The following is a 25888-nucleotide window of genomic DNA, read 5'->3' as shown; positions in this document are numbered from 1 at the left end:
GAAAAATGTTAAATAACTAAATACTGTATGGGGAATCTATAAGTATACACTATTTTTCCTTTCATACAGCTAATTTACCTTATCTGTACAAAACTACCTTAATGAATAAGACAGTCTTGTGACCTTTTGTCTGTGTACAATAATTGTTCTCTTAATTGCAGAATAAATATACATTTATGTCTGCAAGGTCTCTAAAGTGTCAGAAATTGAATTTTGACTAACATTAAAGGTCGTGGGGCTTTTAAAACAAGACACTGATTACTTAATTGAAAGCTACAAATTAAAAGGGATACAAGAAAATACAAAATTATAAAGCACACTGGAGACGTTTATTACAAAGTGTAAATCTGGCAATGTTAGGCCAGTCTAAAGGACAAAATGTAGACGTGTATACAGTATATAGAATATACAGTGATGGCAATGAAAAATATGCAGCATACTGTGCATATACTAATATCATTAGGAGCCCTAAGAGCGTAAAATTACTCAAAAACAAGTAAATGCGTTAATATAGCTAGATAATGAATGGCATTATAGCTTTTTGTAAATGTTGTAGATGTATAACTATGGGTATATCTAATAAGAAATGCCCAATGCAAGTATACATTTCTAAACTGATTTACTTTGACCTATTAGCGTTCCCGTTTACATTACATTATATAATTACTTTTTCATTGGTTTTGTATTTGATATTATAATAGTAGGTAGTAACCACGCTTTCTGAGCCTATAATGACTTTAGTACAGTATACGTCCTTCATAAGTGAAGTTTTTCACATTTGCCGTTATTTTGTGGCTTTTGTGATGCAGTAGCGACACCTGCTGAAGTTGGGTGGCACTCAAATAAACCATTCTGCCGTTTTCCAAATTTGCATTTTCTGCTTTTGGGGTTGATGAGATGCAGAATGGAACTATGAAGCACTTGGCAAGAATGTTAACTAGTCGTGCACGAGAAGGCTGAACAACACTAAATACTATCACGGACACATCTACAGCCGGTCAGTTTTCAATATGGTAGGAAAACACCCGCGCACTCGACCACAGCATACAAAGTAAAAACTGTAAATGGTAAATGGTTACAATCCGAATCAATGCAAGATGTCACACTGCCGCCCCAACAGAAAATCAGTGCCATATTATTAAATTAATATAAATATTATAAATTAATCTGAATCCAAGAAACACGAACACGAGTAGAACTGGACTGAGTTGTTAACAGATCGTGGAAATGGCAGAAGCATGCAGTGCAGGTTTGGTATCTAAGCAGTTAGGAATTTCTACCTTGATTAGCTTAACCATTTTTATCCAAACAAAGCGGTAATTGTCCTTTCAATGAGGATACAATGTTTCATTTTAATTATACGCGAGGATGGTGCTAATCAATGGATCAGATTCTAAGCATGAAAGCGCGTAGAGTGCATTCTGCGGTCAGTGCAAGAACCGATTACTTGATTTCAGGTTGAACTGAGTCCTCGGTCAAAAGTCACTTTTTGCTTAATTCTGACAGCGTAAAAGCTTTTATTTTTTAAATATGTGTATGCGGTATAAAACAGACGAAAAGCGAACACCCTTCAGGCCACTAGATTAACATAAAACCTAACTCATGAGAATGTACAAAACCCATAAAAATGCATTCTTAATGCAACTCACCCGATGTAGTTATGTAAAGAGGGGTTGGTGTACATAAACTCTTTCGTAGCATATCAACAATACAGTGATTAGGTTTATGTATATTTCAGTCACCGAATTTCCTCTTTATTGCCAGTTTGAATATGTAAACCGTAAACGTACTAAGTTAAGGAACTTTATATGTAAGACAAAGAATTACGCAAGTACTGCTGAGCTAGGCGCAGTAAATGCGGGTCTTAGGATCCTCCTTCCTTTGTAAACACACGCACGTACTGTATATGCACGCATGACTCGTTTCCAAGCTACCAACAAATGTTTTCACTTCCGGATTTTGTAAACTTCACACATTTCGGGGGAAGGAAGCAAGTTGTGAATTCCACAAGGTGGACCGCCGAGTAGAAGGTGACGGCAGCGCTAGCGAGAGAGACGAATATCATTAATATATGTCATTCATATATAGGACTGTATATGAAAACGCAGGTAGTGCATTCTTTTTGTTCATGTAAGCAATTGCACTCTAGTTCCAGCAGTGCTTAATCAATGCTCAGTATGAAAACCAGTGTTCTAGAGCCTTCAACGTTTCATCAATGTCGTTATTTTTGACAGATCAAGTCATCCATAATTCACCAAGCTACTGCATTAGTTACAATGTACAACTCTAACGAGTTGCCCTTGACTGTATTTAAAATGCGATTGTCTTAACAGGGTTCGGTTGTACTAGAGAATAATCTGGTAGGTGTGCGTGTGTGTGCATATGAGAGAGAGAGAGAGAGAGAGGTCTATAATGGACGTCTTTGCTTACGGTGTTTGTGGTCCTAACTACCGTAAAAAATGTTAACTTGTATTCTGTCGAAATTTATAGTGTTAACTTTTTGAGAGGAATATGTTGAGAAAGAAGGCATAGCAGTCATGGTTTATGTACCCTTTCTCTGAACATGGGAGCGATTTGTTTAAAATGTAATGAATAAGTTTTTCAAATAGCAAAAACACAAAAATACAAATATATCTGTTTCAGTGGACAGATCACACCTCTGTCCAGTATGCCTTATGATATAAAAGGCATCAAAGGATTCATCCTGGTACTGGCTAAAGCTATTCGAAAAGTGTGAGACTCTGGGGATATGTGTACATTAAGATTTTGAACCTTCACAATTGCACTCTATAATGGTTCCTGTCTTTTCTGAAATCGTGTGAGGCTCCTATCCTGGATTTTACACTTATTAGGCTGTCATCCCTTGTCTTTCTTCTGATAGGAATGCTTAAATCATCCATCAGACAGAAAAAGACAGCACTTAACAGCCTTTCCAAATCGGGTAAACATATGAGAGTACGCAGGTAAAGCAATGCATTCACAATAACTCGGCCCTGTTCGTGAAGGCTTGTCTTCACTTCTGTTTTTTGTTTTTGCTCTCCTTCAGATTAAAACACCTTTAACAGATGGTCGGAATAATATAATATAATATAATATAATATAATATAATATAATATAATATAATATATTTGAAATGTATTTAGCATTCCCACCTCGCTGAACTCAGATCCAATGTTTCGTTTAAGGCTGGAGTTTCTGCTCTGTGAAAACTGACTGGTCTCCCCATGTTTATGTAATTTTTTCCTTGACACTGAATCTACCCCAAAGTCTAAAGCAGTGCTATTAGGAATGGCTTCAGTCGGTCTATGACCCTGACCAAGAGAAAAAAAAGGTTCAAAACAAGATGGACAGATAGATAATAAATTATACTTAAGTGTACATAGGTGTATATATACGGTATGTGCTGTAAGCATTGGGGAAGTAAATTAAAATATGCTTTATGCTGTAGTTTACATGTGAGATGAAAAGCTAAATATAAAACAAATGTTCAGAATCTCACTGTTTATTTATAGGTGTTTCAGTGCTTTAATTTTCTTTTCATAATTCTATTTTTTGTTTCCTTCCTTCATTTTAGGTAAGTATATATGTACACAATTTAACATGAAGTAAATTAAATATGTATACAGCTTAGTATTTGGATGCAAATCGTTTACACACAATAACTTAATCAAGTTATCAAGCAGGCATCGTCAGATTTTTCTTTTGTTCTTCAGGGAATTTTCAGCTGCAGCCTGTTTTTGTGTATTTTCATTTCTTTTTCATCCTCAATTTCCTTTAAATCAGGAGTCTGAATTGGCCAGTCTGGGACTTTCCAGTTTGTACCCATAATGAATGTTTTGGTTGTGCTAGTAGTGTTTTGGAACTTTGTTTCACTATGTGATAAATTGGCAATGGCAGTCAATGAGTCTGTAATCACAGAGCAAACAATTGGTCACATCATCAAAAGGATCAATAAAGATAAATCACTCAGTTTCAGGGCTACTACTCACTGCTTCTGTCATGTTTCGGACATTAAGTGATATTTTTTTATCTTTCTGATGTTTTTGAACACCGTTCATCTTGCCATTACTTTGGTAGAGGTTTATCTTGGCTACATTTGTCCACATACAGTACTTTGCTTGTACTGGCTCATCTCAGTAAATTCTAACCTATCCTATGTATATTTGCTGGTGCTAAGACAATGTTGCCTTTATAATTCTTCTGTTGGAAATGGCTGTGTAGGGTGGGTTTTCAGATTAAGTCTTTTGTAATCTGTTTTCTGGTACAGCCATATATTACAAATCTGTGACAGTTAAGTGACAATCTTATAATTATTCTATGATCAATTGTAATCGTTGTCTGACTTGGTCATTGCCAGATGCAAAGCAAGTTTCTTTCCTTTCTTTTAATTTTCAACTATAAAATTAAGTTTCCTTTGCATGATTGGATGCTTTATTTTTCTTGACAGGGTGAGTAGTTTGAAAATATAGACTGAGACTGAGAGGAGTCATCTGAGGTGACTTGAGCATCTAGTAAGGATGCTGTCAAGGTGCCTTCCATAGTCGGTTTATTAAACAAGGGCCCATGGTAGGAAAGAAAATGTTGGACAAAGGACATGAGGAAGATGTTTTATTTATATATCTTATATATAAACATCTATTCATGGAAGTGTGTGTTTCTGTCTGTCTGGCCCAGAAGTGCGAGGCTACAGCATAACGCTCAAAGAAAGCGACTCTGTCACCAAAGTGAAACTGCAGACAAAAGAGAAACTTGCTTAGCCGCTAATAAACAAGCGAGGTGAGCACATCGGCAAAACGAAACCTCAGAGGAGAGAGAAACTCACTTAGCCGCTGATAGGCAATGGAGGCGAGCACAACAGCAAAACGAGACCGCTGAGGAAAGACAACCTGGCTTAGCCACTAATGCGCAACCGATGTGTTTGACTGATTGAAGTGCCAGAATCCATGGTTTCTAGGAGCCTGGGCTTTTTACAGCATGGGCTTACAAAGCTAGTATCTATACATACTGTATATAGTACTTATATATATATACTATATATATAGTATCTGTTCCTCGGAGAGCCGCAGTCAGGGCGGCTGATGGAACGATACTTACATATGACACTGCAGTTGTGACCCGCTGGGCTGGCTAGTTTGAGCAGTTGTTCAAAGCTGATCCTCCGGCTAGGACATTGGCTATCTCTGGGTCCACGGTCCTTGAGGCTGATCCTCCAATTAGCTGTGAACCACCTAATCTCAGTGAGGGAAGGAAAGGCTGCAGGGATCTGTGGTATTCGGGGTGAACTTCTCCAGGCTGATGGTAAGGCTGTCCTCCTGGCTTGCAAGCAATCTTTGCTTCCATTTGGGAGACTGGCATCATCCCAACTGACTGGAAAACGGGACTTATCGTCCCTATCTGGAAAGGGAAGGGTGATCGCCTGGATTGCAGCAACTACAGGGGGATAACGCTGCTCTCAGTGCCGGGTAAGGTCCTTGCTAGGGTCGTCCTCAATAGGATCCGTGATCACTTGCTCACCTACCGGCGACCAAAACAGTCTGGTTTTATGCCTAAGAGGTCTCATGGAGCACAAACACGAATATTGGCAGAGTTTCTTTGTAGCCTTTGTCGATTTTCGTGAAGCGTTCGACTCAGTTGATCAAGCTGCCCTGTGGGACATCCTGAGTGTTCGCGGGATCCCCTCGAGGTTGCTGGATATCATGGCCGGCCTGTACACTGGTACTGTGAGTGCTGTGCAAAGTGGAGGCAGAACCTCTGTGTTTTTCCCAATTGATTCTGGGGTTCATCAGGGTGTGTTCTTGCTCCTACTCTGTTCAATGCTTATATGGACTGGGTGTTGGGCAAGGTCGTGGGGTCCAGCTGCCGTGGGGCATCTGTTGGTGAAGAAAGATTCACGGATCTAGAGCATCGGGTGTCATGAGGTTGCTGGAAAGGGGTGTGTGGCGCTCCCGATATCTATGCAAAAAGACAAAGGTCCAAGTCTTTAGAGTCCTGGTGCTTCATGTCTTGCTATATGGTTGCGAGACATGGACGCTATCCAGTGACCTGAGACGAAGACTAGACTCCTTTGGTACTGTGTCTCTCCGGAAAATCCTTGGGTACCGTTGGTTTGACTTTGTGTCGAATGAGTGGTTGCTCATGGAGTCCCGAATGAGACACATTACCTGCATTGTGAGGGAGCATCAGTTATGGCACTACGGCCATGTGGTGCATTTCCCCGGTGATCCAGCTCGTAAGATCCTCATTGTTGGGGACCCGAGTTGCTGGACCAGGCCAAGGCGTCACCCACATAACACCTGGCTGCGGCAGATAGAGGGTCATTTCTGGAGAATGGGACTGGACCTCGTGTCTCCCTGGGAGGTTGCCAGCCGGGATCCCGAGTTGTTTCGTTGTGTAGTGGGTGCGGCAACACACTGTACCAGTGAATGCTCCCCAACTTGACTTGACTCTGCCCCCTGCTCACTTCACTTGTCAACAACCGGACGGGCACAACGCGTTAGCCACTTCGCAGATCTGCCACTTGCATATGGGGAAGCAGATGAAAAATATAAACAGATTGTTATTTTCATTGGAATTTTTAGGAAACTGTAAACGTTTTAATAAGAATGGCATATCAAGATCTCCTTTAGTGTCTAATGTTATGTAGGGAAGATGTACTACTTTACGTTTCTTGTCACCTGTTAAAATTTTACATGTCATTACCGTGTAACCAATCGACAATTTTCACTTTAATTCGTTTGACTTCATCGTTTCTCGGTGCTAGGTTGGCCCGTGTACTCATTCCTTTTGTTGATAACCCTTCGGGATGAAATTCATCAGTAAGATTTCGATATAATAAGTCTTCTTTTATTGGGAACTTAAAGTGAGGAAAAATTTGCTCGTAAAAATTTATAAGAGCTGAGAGCGCAGGAACTATGTCTGACAAGAGCATTCACATGAATCAGAGGTGAGTGGACCGTGGGCATGGTTGTAAATGGTTGAGAGGAGGGTGGGACTTGACAAAATCTCTTGGAAAAAGTCTTGTCTCAAGATTTTCTTTTATTTATATATATATATATATATATATATATATATATATATATATATATATATATATATATATATATATATACACAGTGTATATCTATACTAATAAAAGGCAAAGCCCTCACTGACTCACTCATCACTAATTCTCCAACTTCCCGTGTAGATAGAAGGCTGAAATTTGGCAGGCTCATTCCTTACAGCTTACTTACAAGTTAAGCAGGTTTCATTTCAAAGTTGCACGCGTAACGGTCATAACGGTCGACAACGTCCGCCATGTTAAACTTTCTTATTTATGGCCCCATCTTCACGAAATTTGGTAGCCGGCTTCCCTGCGCTAACCGAAACTGATGTACATACTTATTTTGGTGGTATGACGCCACTGTCGGCCGAAATTCTGTGTGTAACGGTCATAACGGTCGACAACATCCGCCATGTTAAACTTTCTTATTTATGGCCCCATCTTCATGAAAGGTGGGGGAGGATGCCGGTCAGGCGTGGTAGGCCCAAACGTGTTGTGAGGGTCTGCTGGGAAGTCTGGCAGAGCCCCCTGTCAGAAGTAGCTTCAACTCCCACCTCCGGCAGAACTTCGACCACATCCCGAGGGAGGTGGGGGACATTGAGTCCGAATGGGCCATGTTCCGTGCCTCTATTGTTGAGGCAGCTGACCGGAGCTGTGGCCGTAAGGTGGTCGGTGCCTGTCGTGGCGGCAATCCCCGAACCCGCTGGTGGACACCGGCGGTGAAGGATGCCGTCAAGCTGAAGAAGGAGTCCTACAGGACCCTTTTGTCCTGTGGGACCCCGGAGGCAGCTGATAGGTACCGGCAGGCCAAGCGGAATGCGGCTTTGGTGGTTGCTGAGGCAAAAACTCGGGCGTGGGAGGAGTTTGGGGAGGCCATGGAGAATGACTTTCGGACGGCTTCGAGGAGATTCTGGTCCACCATCCGGCGTCTGAGGAAGGGGAAGCAGTGCAGTGTCAACACTGTATATGGTGGGGATGGTGCGCTGCTGACCTCGACTCGGGATGTTGTGGGTCGGTGGGGGGAATACTTCGAAGACCTCCTCAATCCCATTAACATGCCTTCCAATGAGGAAGCAGAGCCTGGGGACTCAGAGGTGGGCTCCCCCATCTCTGGGACTGAGGTCACCGAGGTGGTCAAAAAACTCCTTGGTGGTAGGGCCCCGGGGGTGGATGAGATACGCCCGGAGTTCCTCAAGGCTCTGGATGTTGTAGGACTGTCTTGGCTGACACGCCTCTGCAACATCGCATGGACATCAGGGACAGTGCCTCTGGATTGGCAGACCGGGGTGGTGGTCCCCCTCTTTAAGAAGGGGGATCGGAGGGTGTGTTCCAACTACAGAGGGATCACACTCCTCAGCCTCCCTGGAAAAGTCTATTCAGGGGTCCTGGAGAGGAGGGTCCGTCGGATAGTCGAGCCTTGGATTCAGGAGGAACAGTGTGGTTTTCGTCCTGGTCGCGGAACAGTGGACCAGCTCTATACCCTTAGCAGGGTCCTGGAGGGTGCATGGGAGTTTGCCTAACCAGTCTACATGTGTTTTGTGGACTTAGAAAAGGCATTCGACCGTGTCCCTCGGGAATCCTGTGGGGGGTACTCCGAGAGTATGGGGTACCGGCCCCCCTGATAAGGGCTGTTCAGTCCCTGTACGATCGGTGCCAGAGCTTGGTCCGCATTGCCGGCAGTAAGTCGAACCCGTTTCCAGTGAGAGTTGGACTCCGCCAGGGCTGCCCTTTGTCACCGATTCTGTTCATATCTTTTATGGACAGAATTTCTAGGCGCAGCCAGGGTGTTGAGAGGGTCCAGTTTGGTGGGCTCAGGATTGGGTCACTGCTTTTTGCAGATGATGTTGTCCTGTTTGCTTCATCAGGCCGTGATCTTCAGCTCTCTCTGGATCGGTTCGCAGCCGAGTGTGAAGCGGCTGGGATGAGAATCAGCACCTCCAAATCCGAGACCATGGTCCTCAGCCGGAAAAGGGTGGAGTGCCCTCTCAGGGTTGGTAGCGAGATCCTGCCCCAAGTGGAGGAGTTCAAGTATCTCGGGGTCTTGTTCACGAGTGAGGGAAGAATGGAGCGTGAGATCGACAGGCGGATCGGTGCGGCATCCGCAGTAATGCGGGCATTGCATCGGTCTGTCGTGGTGAAAAAGGAGCTGAGCCGCAAGGCGAAGCTCTCAATTTACCAGTCGATCTATGTTCCTACCCTCACCTATGGTCATGAGCTATGGGTAGTGACCGAAAGAACGAGATCGCGAATACAAGCGGCTGAAATGAGTTTCCTCCGCAGGGTGTCTGGGCTTTCCCTTAAAGATAGGGTGAGAAGCTCAGTCATCCGGGAGGGGCTCAGAGTAGAGCCGCTGCTCCTCCGCATCGAGAGGAGTCAGATGAGGTGGCTCGGGCATCTGATCAGGATGCCTCCTGGACGCCTCCCTGGTGAGGTGTTCCGGGCACGTCCAACCGGGAGGAGGCCCCGGGGAAGACCCAGGACACGCTGGAGGGACTATGTCTCTCGACTGGCCTGGGAACGCCTTGGGATTCTCCCGGAAGAGCTAGAAGAAGTGGCCGGGGAGAGGGAAGTCTGGGCATCTCTGCTCAAGCTGCTGCCCCCGCGACCCGACCTCGGATAAGCGGGAGACAATGGATGGATGGATGGATGGATGGATCTTCATGAAATTTGGTAGGCGGCTTCCCTGCGCTAACCGAAACCGATGTACGTATTTATTTTGGTGGTATGACACCACTGTCGGCCATCATATTGAACTTTCCAACGGTCTTTGTTACTCATGGGCCCATCTTCAAGAAATTTGGTACGCGGGTTCCCAACGCTAACTGAATCCTACTTATGTACATATATATTTCCATAGCCTGTAGCTCGGTCGCCGTGTGAGGCGGCGTTGGGTCCCCCATCCCCACGCCTCCCACGTAGTTGGCTGCCTGCCTATATAAGGTCGTCCGTCGCTCCGGTCTCTTCATTCCTTTCCTTGCTTCGCCACGGTATTCACGTCTCCCTGCTGATAACAGCAGCTTTTTTATTTAATCCACGGCTTCTCCTCTGTTTTATTGTTCATTTATTACGATTATAGTTATTGTGTAGGTATTTTAGACTTAGTTTACATTGTTCAGGTACCCATTTCCTTTATCGCTCCAACCGTACCCCCATTAACATGTCTATCGAGGTGATCACCATCGATCAAAGAACTGTCACTTACCGAGTGGTTTCCATGCCCGGAGATGGCGCCTGCCCTTTCCATTCTCTGTGTTACATATTGCACAGCCATATCAGGCTCACTCTTGATATCCGGAAGAACATTGTGTCTTATGTATTGAATGACTGGGACAGGTTCAAGGTGTGGACTGATGACGGTACAAGAGATAATTATACTACACAGGAACACTATAAGAGTGAAATGCTTAAGCCCTTCACTTATGGTTCAGCATGTGAGTTAATGGCTGCCGCTGAATTGTTCGGTTGTCACTTTCAAGTGAACCGAAATGGCCAAATATTTTACACCTTTGGACAACCGCCAATGCCTCTTACAAAGCCTTCTTCAAAATGTTTACATCAATCTACAAAATCTCCACAAAAACGACATGTCATGGTTGAGGGAGAGAGCTATCCTGACACCAAGAATTGACATGAATACGACTAAAAACCACATTTTACTTCAAGAACTACCTTCACAACGGAAAACATATCAGTCTGTGTGATTCAGTTGTAGAAGTGGAAGACGCGGTGCACTATCCGGTAGAGTTTCTCCACACTCTGCATCCTCCAGTCACTCCTGAGCATAATCTAATTTTGAAGGTTGGGGCACCAATAATGTTACTGAGAAACTTACAGCCACCGAAACTTTGTAACAGCACGAGACTTCAGGTCACGTGTCTGCAAAAGAACCTAATTGGGGCAACTATTTTTATTGGCAGTGGCTCAGGGGAGAGAGTTTTTATTCCTCGCATCCCCGTTATACCCTCTGATCTCCCATTTCAATTCAAACGCCTCCAATTTCCAGTAAGGCTCTGCTTCGCAATGACAATTAATAGGTCTCAGGGACAGACCCTACAAAAGGTTGGCATTGATTTGAGGCAAGATTGCTTTTCACATGGCCAACTGTACGTTGCATGCTCAAGAGTAAGCTCAGCGCACAGCTTGGTCATATTACAACCGGAGGGCCAAACTGACAACGTGGTATACAAAGAGATCCTTAACAAATAATTATTGGTATATTTTCCCTCAGTTTTAAAAGGTTTACTTTTCTTCTTATTAAAAATTTTAAGGCAGTACTTCGCCACTGCGAAGTGCGGGTATTTTGCTAGTATATATACAGTATATATATAGCCACAAAGACTTTAGGGAGTGTTTACATCCATCCATCCATTTTCCAACCCGCTGAATCCGAACACAGGGTCACGGGGGTCTGCCGGAGCCAATCTCAGGGCACAAGGCAGGAACCAATCCCGGGCAGGGTGCCAGCCGACCGCAGGACACACACAAACACACCCACACACCAAGCACACACTAGGGCCAATTTAGAATCGCCAATCCACCTAATCTGCATGTCTTTGGACTGTGGGAGGAAACCGGAGCGCCCGGAGGAAACCCACGCAGACACGGGGAGAACATGCAAACTCCACGCAGGGAGGACCCGGGAAGCGAACCTGGATCTCCTAACTGTGAGGCATATATATATACAGTGCATCCAGAAAGTATTCACAGCGCATCACTTTTTCCACCTTTTGTTATGTTACAGCCTTATTCCAAAATGGATTAAATTCATTTTTTTCCTCAGAATTCTGCACAAAACACCCCATAATGACAATGTGAAAAAAGTTTACTTGAGGTTTTTGCAAATTTATTAAAAATAAAAAAACTGAGAAATCACATGTACATAAGTATTCACAGCCTTTGCTCAATACTTTGTCGATGCACCTTTGGCAGCAATTACAGCCTCAAGTCTTTTTGAATATGATGCCACAAGCTTGGCACACCTATCCTTGGCCAGTTTCGCCCATTCCTCTTTGCAGCACCTCTCAAGCTCCATCAGGTTGGATGGGAAGCGTCGGTGCACAGCCATTTTAAGATCTCTTCAGAGATGTTCAATCAGATTCAAGTCTGGGCTCTGGCTGGGCCACTCAAGGACATTCACAGACTTGTCCTGAAGCCACTCCTTTGATATCTTGGCTGTGTGCTTAGGGTCGTTGTCCTGCTGAAAGATGAATCATCACCCCAGTCTGAGGTCAAGAGCGCTCTATAGCAGGTTTTCATCCAGGATGTCTCTGTACATTGCTGCAGTCATCTTTCCCTTTATCCTGACTAGTCTCCCAGTTCTTGCTGCTGAAAAACATCCCCATAGCATGATGCTGCCACCACCATGCTTCACTGTAGGGATGGTGCCAGGTTTCCTCCAAACGTGATGTCTGGCATTCACACCATAGAGTTCAATCTTTGTCTCATCAGACCAGAGAATTTTCTTTCTCATGGTCTGAGAGTCCTTCAGGTGCCTTTTGGCAAACTCCAGGTGGGCTGCCATGTGCCTTTTACTAAGGAGTGGCTTTCGTCTGGCCACTCTACCATACAGGCCTGATTGGTGGATTGCTGCAGAGATGGTTGTCCTTCTGGAAGGTTTTCCTCTCTCCACAGAGGACCTCTGGAGCTCTGACAGAGTGACCATCGGGTTCTTGGTCACCTCCCTGACTAAGGCCCTTCTCCCCCGATCACTCAGTTTAGATGGCCGGCCAGCTCTAGGAAGAGTCCTGGTGGTTTCGAACTTCTTCCACTTACGGATGATGGAGGCCACTGTGCTCATTGGGACCTTCAAAGCAGCAGAAAATTTTCTGTAACCTTCCCCAGATATGTGTCTCGAGACAATCCTGTCTCAGAGGTCTACAGACAATTCCTTTGACTTCATGCTTGGTTTGTGCTCTGACATGAACTGTCAACTGTGGGACCTTATATAGACAGGTGTGTGCCTTTCCAAATCATGTCCAGTCAACTGGATTTACCACAGGTGGACTCCAATTAAGCTGCAGAAACATCTCAACGATGATCAGGGGAAACAGGATGCACCTGAGCTCAGTTTCGAGTTTCACGGGAAAGGCTGTGAATACTTATGTACATGTGCTTTCTCATTTTTTTTATTTTTAATAAATTTGCAAAAACCTCAAGTAAACTTTTTTCATGTTGTCATTATGGGGTGTTGTGTGTAGAATTCTGAGGAAAAAAATGAATTTAATCCATTTTGGAATAAAGCTGTAACATAACAAAATGTGGAAAAAGTGATGCGCTGTGAATACTTTCCGGATGCACTGTATATATATATATATATATATATATATATATATATATATATATATATATATATATATATATATATATATATATACAGTGGGTACGGAAAGTATTCAGACCCCCTTCAATTTTTCACTCTTTGTCATATTACAGCCATTTGCTAAAATCATTTAAATTAATTTTTTCCCTCATTAATGTACACACAGCACCCCATATTGACAGACAAAAAAAAGAATTTTTGAAATTGTTGCAGATTTATTAAAAAAGAAAAACTGAAATATCACATGGTCCTAAGTATTCAGACCCTTTGCTCAGTATTTAGTAGAAGCACCCTTTTGAGCTAATACAGCCATGAGTCTTCTTGGGAAAGATGCAACAAGTTTTTCACACCTGGATTTGGGGATCCTCTGCCATTCCTCCTTGCAGATCCTCTCCAGTTCTGTCAGATTGGATGGTAAACATTGGTGGACAGCCATTTTTAGGTCTCTCCAGAGATGCTCAATTGGGTTTAAGTCAGGGCTCTGACTTCACTTGTCCAATACAGTCCCAATACAGTCCCCACAGTGAAGCATGGCGGTGGCAGCATCATGATGTGGGGGTGTTTTTCAGCTGCAGGGACAGGACGACTGGTTGCAATCGAGGGAAAGATGAATGCGGCCAAGTACAGGGATATCCTGGACAAAAACCTTCTCCAGAGTGCTAAGGACCTCAGACTGGGCTGAAGGTTTACCTTCCAACAAGACAATGACCCTAAGCACACAGCTAAAATAACGAAGGAGTGGCTTCACAACAACTCTGTGACTGTTCTTGAATGGTCCAGCCAGAGCCCTGACTTAAACCCAATTAAGCATCTCTGGAGAGACCTAAAAATGGCTGTCCACCAACGTTTACCATCCAACCTGACAGAACTGGAGAGGATCTGCAAGGAGGAATGTCAGAGGATCCCCAAATCCAGGTGTGAAAAACTTGTTGCATCTTTCCCAAGAAGACTCATGGCTGTATTAGCTCAAAAGGGTGCTTCTACTAAATACGGAGCAAAGGGTCTGAATACTTAGGACCATGTGATATTTCAGTTTTTCTTTTTTAATAAATCTGCAACAATTTCAAAAATTCTTTTTTTGTCTGTCAATATGGGGTGCTGTGTGTACATTAATGAGGGAAAAAATTAATTTAAATGATTTTAGCAAATGGCTGCAATATGACAAAGAGTGAAAAATTGAAGGGAGTCTGAATACTTTCCGTACCCACTGTATATATATACACACACACACTCTATGGCCACTTTATTAGGTACATTTGTATATATATAAAATACTGTATAGTGGAAGATCCATTGCCAACTCCCTGATGTGCACCTTAGCTATTCTTTGGACCTGTCTGTGATCAGCTGAAATGAAGTATAATGACAAGAAAGGGTTATGACTTTTTAGATTAAATCTTCTGCTATACTGTTTTTCAGGAAAGACTTTTGTTATAATTTCTTCCAAGTAGAATAATTTGAACAGCAAGTTTACTTAAATCATTATTGAGAAAGAGCCATAATAAACCAAAATTCCAAATCACATCCACCAGTTTGCCATTGTGCACACCACTGCATGATTTTTATGTTACATCTTTTATGTGAATTTTTAGTCTATCCTGAGCAAAGCATCAAATGGCTCAATACAAGTGGTGAGTTGGAAATTATAACCACATATTTTGTTGTAACAGCTGAAGGTAGTCTTGGATAAATCAAAAAAACACCTATGCATGCCCTATTCAAGTTCTGTTGCCTTGCCTCATGTTGTAGATGTTCCTCAAAGGTTGTGATTTCAATCTTGGAAGCAAAGGTGGTCAGTGTGATTAATGTTAGCCAACCCACACCCCCTAACAACTGATTATTGGTCTTCTTCCAGTCTAGCCACACTGGATCATGCTCTTCCATAAACTGGCACTGCAGAAAAGAGGCTGAAATATTAACCAATAACTTAAAACAATAAAGACAAGTTTTGGTCTGAAGCCTTTGCAGGGCTTCAAAGTGGCAACTCTTATTCTTTTATTTCATAGTTTTTACTGGTTTGCAGATATGAGACTTCTCTATTGCTACTGCCTTAAGGTTTGTTAGCTATAAACATTTCATGTGTTATTTTGGAAACGATAAATAGTGTTACTCGGCAAATTGACTGGGTCCACTGGTGGCCTTGTTCACCAAATTTGTACCTGAAAATTTGCCATGCAACTGGCTTAGGCAACCTTTTTTTGCCTCATGGTGCTTTGTGAGCAATGTTGGCTACACCACCTCTGGTACATCTTAGCAGCAAACTGGTTGAGGCCTGTACCACCCTGCTTACTCCCCCACCACTCTCTACATGTCCATTAGAGAGCTGTCAGCAGCAGCTGTGTGGATGTGTGGAGAGACTTTTTCCAACCTCCATAATCGAGTCTGACGAAGGGCGACAGTAACAGCAGTCACCACCAGCAGACTGCATAACTACCTGGGGTACAACAGTGCACGTTAACTTAATTAATTTTTCTCAAAGCTTTTCAGTTTTACTCATTGCAAGTATTCTGCCAAGAGCAGAAACATGGCAGGTTTAATGAATGAGAGACCTTGAGATGAAACATAGACAAAGAAATGGGAAACCAGTGAACTGAGACATCTAAGCCAAAACATGAAACTAAATAGCTGTCAGAATTCAAATGCAAAAAATCATAAGCCATGGACACCAATTCACTATAAGACAAGCTAGAAGTTTTTGACTTGTATTGACTATCATGGACAACCATAAAGTGCAGAGAGCTGCTGTTCAACAGAGAAGTCATGTGGCACACACCTCTGGTCATGTGACCATTGTAACACAGTGGAAAGTGCAAACAAACACCCACAAAATGGCATCACTGAAACATGTGAAACAAATTTAACTACTAAAAAACAAAACACAATGAAGTAAACTAGACGTAAATATCACAAAACCTCAATATTCTGTATAACTATAAAATGTCATGAAAAGGACACAGGAAAACATGAGAAAATAATTGAACAATCCAGATCATAAGAGCGAGGAGGTTGCCATGATGAGTTGCTCATTGTACACTATGATACATGGAAAGTCCTGCAAAAACTTGCTACTGGGCACTTGGACTCTAAACCAGAAGTCTCTCTGACCACTTGTGTGACCCACCTTGAGCAACTCACACGTTTAGCTTGTTCTTCAGTTGTAGAGAATACATGTATAGAGTTTCATGTTGTAGTTGCATAGTGATTTGGAATGGTTTTCACTACATAAAGGAGCTATGCAAAAGTATGGTTGTTTGTTGATTAATAAATGGCAGTTCTTCTTTTGTGGTAAACACATAAGGTGCAGTTTCATTTGTGCATTGATGGGTGCCAGCTGTATTCAATAGACATTCTTATGTTAGTTGAACAATGCCCTCTTGTGTTCTTACAATGGAAGATGAATAATGTCCTCTTGTGTACAGAATCTATAAATATTAATTTTAGTTCTGTGAAAATTAACATTTTCATCATGCAAAGAATGTTGGGATTGTGTTAATCACAAAGAAAATTGCTACCCATAAAGTAATTGTTTGTTCTACTCTGTTGTTAAATATGCTTCTTCTTATTAAACAAGACTTTTTTTAAGATTTCCTAGGGGATCCTGGAAACTGGGAAGCTCTGATATTAACTTGGAACTTACTAAAACACTGAAATCTCTCTGCATGTCTTCTTCATTTCTTTCTCGTCTGCAAGAAAGGAGACCCTACAAAGACCATTCATCAAAAGAACTACAGGTGCAGTATGTAAAGAGAATCTGAATTGGACATTAACTTGTCTCTCAGAAACAGCATTGCTTACCTGACATCTACTGCCTTTTATTTTAATTGTTAGCTTTTTGTACTACAATTAAAGCTTACTGCCTTCAATATACCTTGTGTGTTCTGGATGTCCATCCTTTGATTAGCTCTATACAGCTGACCCACTACTCCAGTGGCTTTAGCCTCACCAGTCTCTCCCAACTGACTACTGATGAAATGCACTCATTTATTTTCTGAAACCACTTATTCAGGTTTAGAGGAAGCTTATGCCAGCAGCATTTGGGTGCAAGGCAGGAATTAGCCTTGGATGAAAAGCCAGTCCACCATTAGCACACAATAACTCATACACCTACTTTCTCTCATATCAAGCCAGTTTAAAAGCTCCAGTCAAGCCACCACATTTATATTTATATTTATATATATATATATATATATATATATAGTGGAATATGACCCGGACACAGACAGGCAGACACGTTGAAATCACCCTACACACGTTTATTTACAAAGTACATATTTACAAAAGTGCTCCACAGTCCCCAAAAGTCCCCAAAGTCCTGGCCACAACACAATGCCTTCACTCTTCAGGCCGCCTCCTCGACTCTTCTCAGACCTTGTCTCTCGACCTCCTGACTCAAGTCAATGAATGGAGGGAGGCGGCCCCTTTTATAATCACCCGGATGTGCTCCAGGTGCTTCCCGGCAATCTTCCATCGGCACTCCCCAGTGTGGCAGAAGTGCCAGCTGCGTACCCGAAAGCACTCCGGGTGTCCCTGATCCTCTTCCCCCCAGCATTTCCGGGTGTGGCGGAAGTGCTGAGGTCCAGGGCTCCCAAGGCATTCGGGTGCCCCCTGGCGGTGACCACGGGCCCCTACAGGGTTGAGCTTCAAAGCTCTGTACCCGTGGTCCCCATAGGGACCAGGGTGGTCACCCCCACATGGTCTGGGGAAGGCGTAAGCCCTCTTCCAGTCCTCCAGGGCGTCCCGGCCGGGTCGCCCCCCCAGCCACCTGCGACGCTATATAAATATATATATATATATATATATATATATATAGCTATCCATCCATCCATCCATTATTCAACCCGCTTTATCCTAACTACAGGGACACGGGGTTCTGCTGGAGCCAATCCCAGCTAACACAGGGCCGCAAGGCAGGAAACAAACCCCGGGCAGGGCACCAGCCCACCGCAGTATATGTATGTAGCTAGCTTTTTATATATACTGTGTATATATATATATATATATATATATATATATATATATATATATATATATATATATATAAAACAGTACTGTGCAAAAGTTTTCGGCAGGTGTGAAAAAATGCTGTAAACAAAGAATGCTTTCAGAAATATAAATAATGATTGTTTATTGTTATCAATTTACAAAATGCAAAGTGAGTGAACAAAAGAAAAATCTAAATCAAATCAATATCCTTTTGCCTTCAAACCAGTATCAATTCTTATAGGTACACTTGCACAAAGCCAGGGATTTTGTAGGGTTATAGTCAGGTGTCTGATCAACCAATTATACCAAACAGGTGCTAATGATCATCAATGTCACACGTAGGTTGAAACACAGTCATTAACTGAAACAGAAACAGCTGTGTAGGAGGCTTAAAACTGGGTGAGGAACAGCCAAACTCTGCTACCAAGGTGAGGTTGTGGAAGACAGTTTCATATCATGGCAAGATTGAGCACAGCAACAAGACACAAGGTAGTTATACTGCATCAGCAAGGTCTTTCCCAGACAAAGATTTCAAAGCAGACTGGAGTTTCAAGATGTGCTGCTCAAGCTCTTTTGAAGAAGCACAAAGAAACGGGCAACGTTGAGGATCGTAGACACAGTGGTCAGCCAAGGAAACTTAGTGCAGCAGATGAAAGACACATCAAGCTTATTACCCTTCGAAATCAGAGTAGTCCACGTGTCCAGCAGTGCCATCAGCTCAGAACTGGAAGAAACCAGTGGGACCCAGGTACACCCATCCACTGTCCTTAGAAGTCTGACCAGAAGTGGTCTTTATGGAAGAGTTGCAGCCAAAAAGCCATACCTCCGACGTGGAAACAAGGCCAAGCGACTCAAGTATGCACGAAAACATGGGAACTGGGGTGCAGAAAAATGGCATCAGGTGCTCTGGACTGATGAGTCAAAATTTGAAATATTTGGCTGTAGCAGAAGGCAGTTTGTTCATTGAAGGGCTGGAGAGCGGTACAATAATGACTGTCTGAAGGCAATAGTGAAGCATGGTGGAGGTTCCTTGAACGTTTGGGGCTGCATTTCTGCAAATGGAGTTGGAGATTTGGTCAGGATTAATGGTGTTCTCAATGCTGAGAAATACAGGCAGATGCTTATCCATCATGCAATACCATCAGGGAGGCGTATGATTGGCCCCAAATTTATTCTGAAGCAGGACAACAACCCCAAACATACAGCCAAAGTTATTAAGAACTATCTTCAGTGTAAAGAAGAACAAGAAGTCCTGGAAGTGCTGGTATGGCCCCCACAGAGCCCTGATCTCAACATCATCGAGTGTGTCTGGGATTACATGAAGAGACAGAAGGATGTGAGGAAGCCTACATCCACAGAAGATCTGTGGTTAGTTCTCCAAGATGTTTGGAGCAACCTACCAGCCGAGTTCCTTCAAAAACTGTTTGTAAGTGTATCTAGAAGAATTGATGCTGTTTTGAAGGCAAAGGGTGGTCACACCAAATATTGATTTGATTTAGGTTTCTCTTTTGTTCATTCACTGCATTTTGTTGATTGATGAAAATAAATAATTAACACTTCCATTTTTGAAAGCATTCTTTGTTTACAGCATTTTTTCACACCTGCCTAAAACTTTTGCATAGTACTGTATATATATATATATATATGTAGGACAATCTAATAACATCAAAGCTAGCCAGTCCTATCCACTTAATCCTCATAAAATAACATCGTCTAGTTTTGAAAGTCTCCAAAGTCCTACTGTCTACCTCACTACTTGGTAGCTTATTCCATGTGTCTATTGTTCTCTGTAGAAAGAAAAACTTCCTAATGTTTGTGTGAAATTTACCTTTAACCAGTTTCCAGCTGTGACCCCGTGTTCTTGATGAATTCATTTTAAAGTAACAGTCTCGATCCACTGTACTAATTCCCTTCATAATTTTAAACACTTCAATCTTGTCTTCTCTTAATCTTCTTTTGTTTAAACTGAAAAGGCTCGGCTCTTTAAATCTTTCCTCATAATTCATCCCCCCTTGCCCTGGAATCAGCCTAGTCACATTTCTCTGGACTTTTTCAGTGCTGCTATGTCTTTTTTGTAGAGTGGAGACCAAAACTGTACACAGTACTCCGGGTTAGGCCACACCAGTACATTATAAAGCTTGAGCATACCCGCCTTGGACTTTTACTCCATACATCATGCTATTAGCCATTTTAATGCCTTCTAACACTGTCTGGCAGTTGATAGTGTTGATTCCACTATGACTCCTAAATCCTTTTCATAAGGTGTACTTTTGATTTTCAGACCTCCTACTGCGTATTCTAATCTAACATTTTTACTTCTTACATGCAATACCTTACATCTACTTACATTGAATTTCATCTGCCACAAATCTGCCCAAGACTGTATTCTGTCCAAGTCCTTCTGCAATGATTCAATGGATTCTAGATTATCTGCCAATCTACTTAGCTTGGTATCATCTGCCAACTTAACCAACTTGTTAATTACACTATATTCCTATCCAAATCTTCATTTATATTAAAAATAGCATTAACCCTAGCACTGACCCCTGTGGAACACCACTCTTAACATTAGCCAATTCCGACGAGGTTCCTCGCACCATCACTCTCTGCTTCCTGAATCTCAGCCAATTTTGCACCCATCTACAAACAACACCCTGAACTTCCACCGCTTTTAGTTTGATGTCCAACCTGTCATGTAGCACTTTATTAAAATGATTTCTGTGGAAAGATCGTTTACTTTCTGCATGTTTCTGCTTACACCATTTTATATCAAAAATAGAATTCTTTAAGTCGATAAAGAACAAATATTGTAAGTTAAACAAAAAAATAAAAAATGCCATAAATGTACACTGAGTTGTCTTTATATGATAAGATATTTACAAGGCTGTTGCTGACACAATTTTTTTTTTAGTGGAAGCATTCAGCTGGGCATAATTCAGACAAACTGAAAAATGAGGGCCTGCAGACTGGTTGGAAACATTCTCATCTCTTTAGGAAATTGGAACACCTACATGTTCCTGGGTATCTACAACACGGGCTTTTTGACCTAAAAAGTACAGGTAGAGTGATACAATCATCATTAATGTCTGCTTGCCTTTTGTTTCATCATTAACATTTTTTTTGCATTTGAAAGATAAATAATTGCTGGCTATGTGAATGTTTTTAAAGCAAAAAGTAAAATGCATTATTATTATTATTATAAAAAGTGCAACACTTTAAACTGAAGTCCTCTGTTCTCATGCTTAATGTTGGTGGTATTGATGGTCTGGCTCTTATAGAGCACAACTAAGAGATTCACTTTTGCTATAGTACTAATGAAATCCTTTTTATGATTGCACTAAGGACATTCTCTGTTGTCTCTATAGCCTCTGTAGTTTGACTGCATTATTATTAAGCAAAGCTATCAATTCATGTACAAGCAGTCTGATGTCATTGTGATTAGTGGCACAACCGAAGCTGGTGCACAAAAAGCAGAAAGTCCCTGCAGAGAAGATATAGAACATTTAAAAGGAAAATTATTACCTATGTCAAATCCACTTTACTTTACTGTAACTGTGAAAGAAGAAGAAAAACATAGAAAAATTACACAGACACAATAAACTTGAGTGCAAAATCTGCATTTATTTGTTCTTGCTGACAGAACCCCAGTGGGAGGTAGAGAGGAGGAGAAGACTATTTCGGGAAGCTGATCTGGTAGAGAAACATCTAAAAGAGGGTTACCAACAGGAGGCACTGTTGTTGCATTCTTCACTGAAGAATTTGAAGCACCAGTATCTCATCCAGTAACAAATCTATCTATCTATCTATCTATCTATCTATCTATCTATCTATCTATCTATCTATCTATCTATCTATCTATCTAACAGAAAAAGATATAGCAGAGATGATCTATCTATTATTTCTGAGCTGTACATGTCTGAAATGTCTTATTGTTTTCATGAACAGAAATTGTTTTTATAAACTTCGTATGTTCAAATTTAAAAAGGCAGTTTTCTATTATACAATTAATTTAAAAATATATGTTTACTTTAGCACAATATAAAAGCTTGTAAACAATATCAAAAATGAAGGATCTCTATGCCAAGAATAATCTTTTACATTGTAGAATACAACAAATTGAATTTGTGATCTCTGCAAGAAACAGATCAAGTTATGTTTATATGTTTATATCTTAATATATTTAAATCTGAGTCAGGCTGTCTAAAGCTTTTTTCTTTGCCAGCCCTTTCTTATGACTTTTCATATTTATCTATCAAGTTTATATTCTTTATTTCTTATTCTTTTCATTTTTAAAGAAAAGGAGTGAACATTTCTCCCCTATGTCTAAATCTTTCACTTTGTTTTTAAAATGTAATTTTTAGTTCATTTTATTTAAACACTCTGCTATTTCTGCTTACCCTCTTAGTTCCTTCAACAGTCCTTCTGCAGTATATGACGGTTCTTTATTCGTCAGTTCTTTTACTTCTTTATTCTATACCAAATACTTTTTCCTCATACTCTCAGTCTGATCTTTTAATTGTTCCCATTGTTTATATGACTCTTCATATTCTTTAAAAATCTTTTTTGTCTTTGAGATAATCTTACATTTAGCTTTTGCATTCTTTCTTTTCAGTTTCCCACTTTCCCATCCTCCTACTTTGGTGTTAACTATGCAACTATTAGAGAAAAGCATTGGCTTTAGTGTACGAGTATACTACTTCAATGTAAGATTTTAAAACACAAAATATGTTCCTGACCAATTCCATTTTCCTTCTTTTCTCTGTGTTCACCTATATACTTTACTCTTTATTACAGTTCTGTATTAGTATATTCATTTTCTTATATGTTTTGTTTAATTTCTTTATTTTATTTTATCCCTATTGGACAGTCAAAATCACTATACATTTCCACTTACTTTTGCTAATGTTATTTCTAAATTTTAACACGTACTACCCTTCTTGCTTTGCTGTTGCGCCAAACTTACTAGAACCCTGTGTTGTCTTTAGAATGATATTACTTCCTGGTGTAATTTAAATTGAGTAGTTTTATTGTCATTTCTGGATATTTACTTTAAACTCTTTCTATTGCATTTCAGTTTCCATTTATACTATATGTGTCAAGATAACATGTGTTTTTCAAAAAATATATAATTTCCTCAGGAATGATATAGTGTACTTTGATGCTGGTGTAAGGCTCTTATAACAGCACTGAGCTATCTAAAAGTAATCAGGAAAAGACAAATACAGTATTGTAATGTGTATTTTACAGTGTTTTTGCTTCACTTACATTTGACTTTTACATTACCAGGCAGAAGGACCTGGAGCTGCGCTTATCTGAGGCAGAGCTTGAAAGGGACTGGGCGAAGCAGCAGAGTTTGGCTGCATATTCAGAACATGAAGTTTTGCTACAAGAGCACCATGCTTTGCTGAGGGAACTGAGGAACGTACGAGAAAGACTTGAGCAAGAAGAGGCTTGGTATGGGCATGATGAACCAGTTTCAGATAGAACCAACTGGAAAGGAGTGCAACAAAGTCCCTGGTGGTATAGATAGTGAAATTGATATGGACTGCCCTTTGAATTAGCTGAATTGATACTGATATAAAGTGTTTTTAGAGATACTTCTCAAGCCAAACAGTATCCTGCAATCTTATAGCAAAACCACTCTTACTTACCCTGGCAATACCAGAGCAGAATCTGTAGATTAGTATCTTTATTGTTACTTTTCATAAGAACAAGATCATTCTTATTTGTTAATAAAGCAGACACACATATAATATATATACTAGATAGATAGATAGATAGATACTTTATTAATCCCAATGGGAAATTCACAAGGTTCCAAATATACATTTTACAACAACAAATACAAGACAGAGTGCATGGCTTAATGCTGTACCTAATAAGATACTTGTCTTTCAGCTGTCCTTCAGTACTGAAGTCAGAGTTAATCTTAAGTAAGATTTATACATGGGCTCACACATGACAGCTCAGTTTTCTCAGCTTTTGGAATCCACATACTATTGGTGAAGTTTTTCAAACTGTTCACAAGAATATCACGCTACATGGCTTTTTCAATGTCCTTGATAAGCCCTTTATTTGATGACAGTCAGGAATGGGCTGGATGAGGCACAGAGATTCCCAGGTAGATCAAAGCATATGGAAGGTGCTTTCTCCATAACCATAAGCAAGTTGCTGAGCAACACATACTTTTTATTCAGTAAACATTAGACCTGACATACTATACAAAACAAACATTAACAACACTGAGGCTGCAAGACGCAATATGTCATAATCTTAAACACAAAGATTAAGGAAGTTCTCAAGTCTAGTTCTTTACCTTATACATATGTGAGTTCAGACCCTATCCATCAAACCTAACCCAGATTTAGAGACACCAGTGGCTGTAAACATTGAAAGTGTATAATTACAGCATAATAAGGGAGCGGACAAGGAAATAAAGTAAATTTACACACAAACAAACATATGATCCAGCTTGCTTTTTGTAAAAAAGCAAAGCACCCCAACTATTTAAGGGAGCAGCTGCCCGGTGTTTTCCCTCACACACTTTCATTTATTCATTCTTTTCCTAGTCTTTTCTAAATCACATTCCTCTGAACTATAATGCCAGCTTATTTTCCTTTAAGAGATTATTGTTGTCCTATATGTTATTTCTAAGTTCAAAATTCCATATGCACTGGCAGAAGTGCAAAATGTACATATATATATATATGTATATCATATAATAAGTCTCACTTCTAAAATATTGTAAGTTATTAACAGTATCAGGAGTCAAGACATACGTCAGAACTATTAACACAGACGTGTTTTGGCTTAAGAGCATATTAATCCTCTTTTGAAGGTTAAAATATCAAAGCTGCCTTTTCTTGTCAGTGTACAGCAAACTACTCTTCCTTCTCTTTAGAGCATCTCTTCTGCCACCTAGTACATCTAAAAATGCTGTTGTTGTCTATGAGATAAATGTGAAGGTCATCTATTAACTTGCCAGTGGAACCTGTTTCATTTGCATTCCCATAACTCCTAAGCACCCAATGAATGCTCTGATAGGGTCCTATACTCGCGCTATCAAACTATTGCTCCCCCCTACCCACATTACAGTCATGGCTGACACCTGGGTCAGTTTTCCAAGTGTGTGAATGTGCTTGTCTGGCCAATTACAGATAACCTTTATTTCTCCTTTAGTATCATTCTTCTGTTCTTGTGGGCTGAAACACCAGTATTTGTTCCAGTTTAACACCTCACTAGATCTCTGGGTGACAAAATAAAAATGTTGTATCTGTGGAAAATAATCATGATGCAATACTGATGTGTACTGTTACTTAGAAGATTTTTTAGGCTGTTGTGTTTCAGTATATGTTTTCAATTGTTAGGCTTGATAACTGTACTCATCTCTCTGATACTAATGGGTTAAATCTTGTACCACAGAGGCTGTCTTATTAATTTATGTTTTCTATTGCTGTTGTTCGATCTTGTATCTGTATTTGTGATGCTGCATATTAAGCTCTCAAGAAATGTTAATAAAATAAAAGTATTACTATGCTCCTTTA

The 25888-nt window shown here is 41.0% G+C and overlaps 1 protein-coding gene across 3 annotated transcripts; it reads left to right on the top strand.

The window, feature by feature from the left end:
- The first annotated feature begins 906 nt into the window (after window positions 1-906).
- On the top strand, window positions 907-25888 carry LOC114668127 (uncharacterized). 3 transcript variants are annotated; one of them, XM_051920844.1, is made up of 5 exons: window positions 907-997; window positions 16945-17092; window positions 21256-21403; window positions 21985-22126; window positions 23631-25888. In XM_051920844.1, exons 2-5 carry the CDS (start codon window positions 17021-17023, stop codon window positions 23872-23874), a joined length of 606 nt encoding a protein of 201 aa, XP_051776804.1. In that variant the 5' UTR covers window positions 907-997; window positions 16945-17020; the 3' UTR covers window positions 23875-25888. The 3 variants fall into 3 exon arrangements, with proteins under 3 accessions (XP_051776804.1, XP_028679592.1, XP_051776805.1); XM_028823759.2 differs by lacking the exon at window positions 907-997 and adding an exon at window positions 1951-2108; XM_051920845.1 differs by lacking the exon at window positions 907-997 and adding an exon at window positions 1954-2030.

Source organism: Erpetoichthys calabaricus, chromosome 17 (genome assembly GCF_900747795.2).
Source record: "Erpetoichthys calabaricus chromosome 17, fErpCal1.3, whole genome shotgun sequence".
Taxonomy (NCBI): domain Eukaryota; kingdom Metazoa; phylum Chordata; class Cladistia; order Polypteriformes; family Polypteridae; genus Erpetoichthys; species Erpetoichthys calabaricus.
Note: the sequence above shows the minus strand (reverse complement) of the source record. Positions and strands in the feature narration are given on the sequence as shown.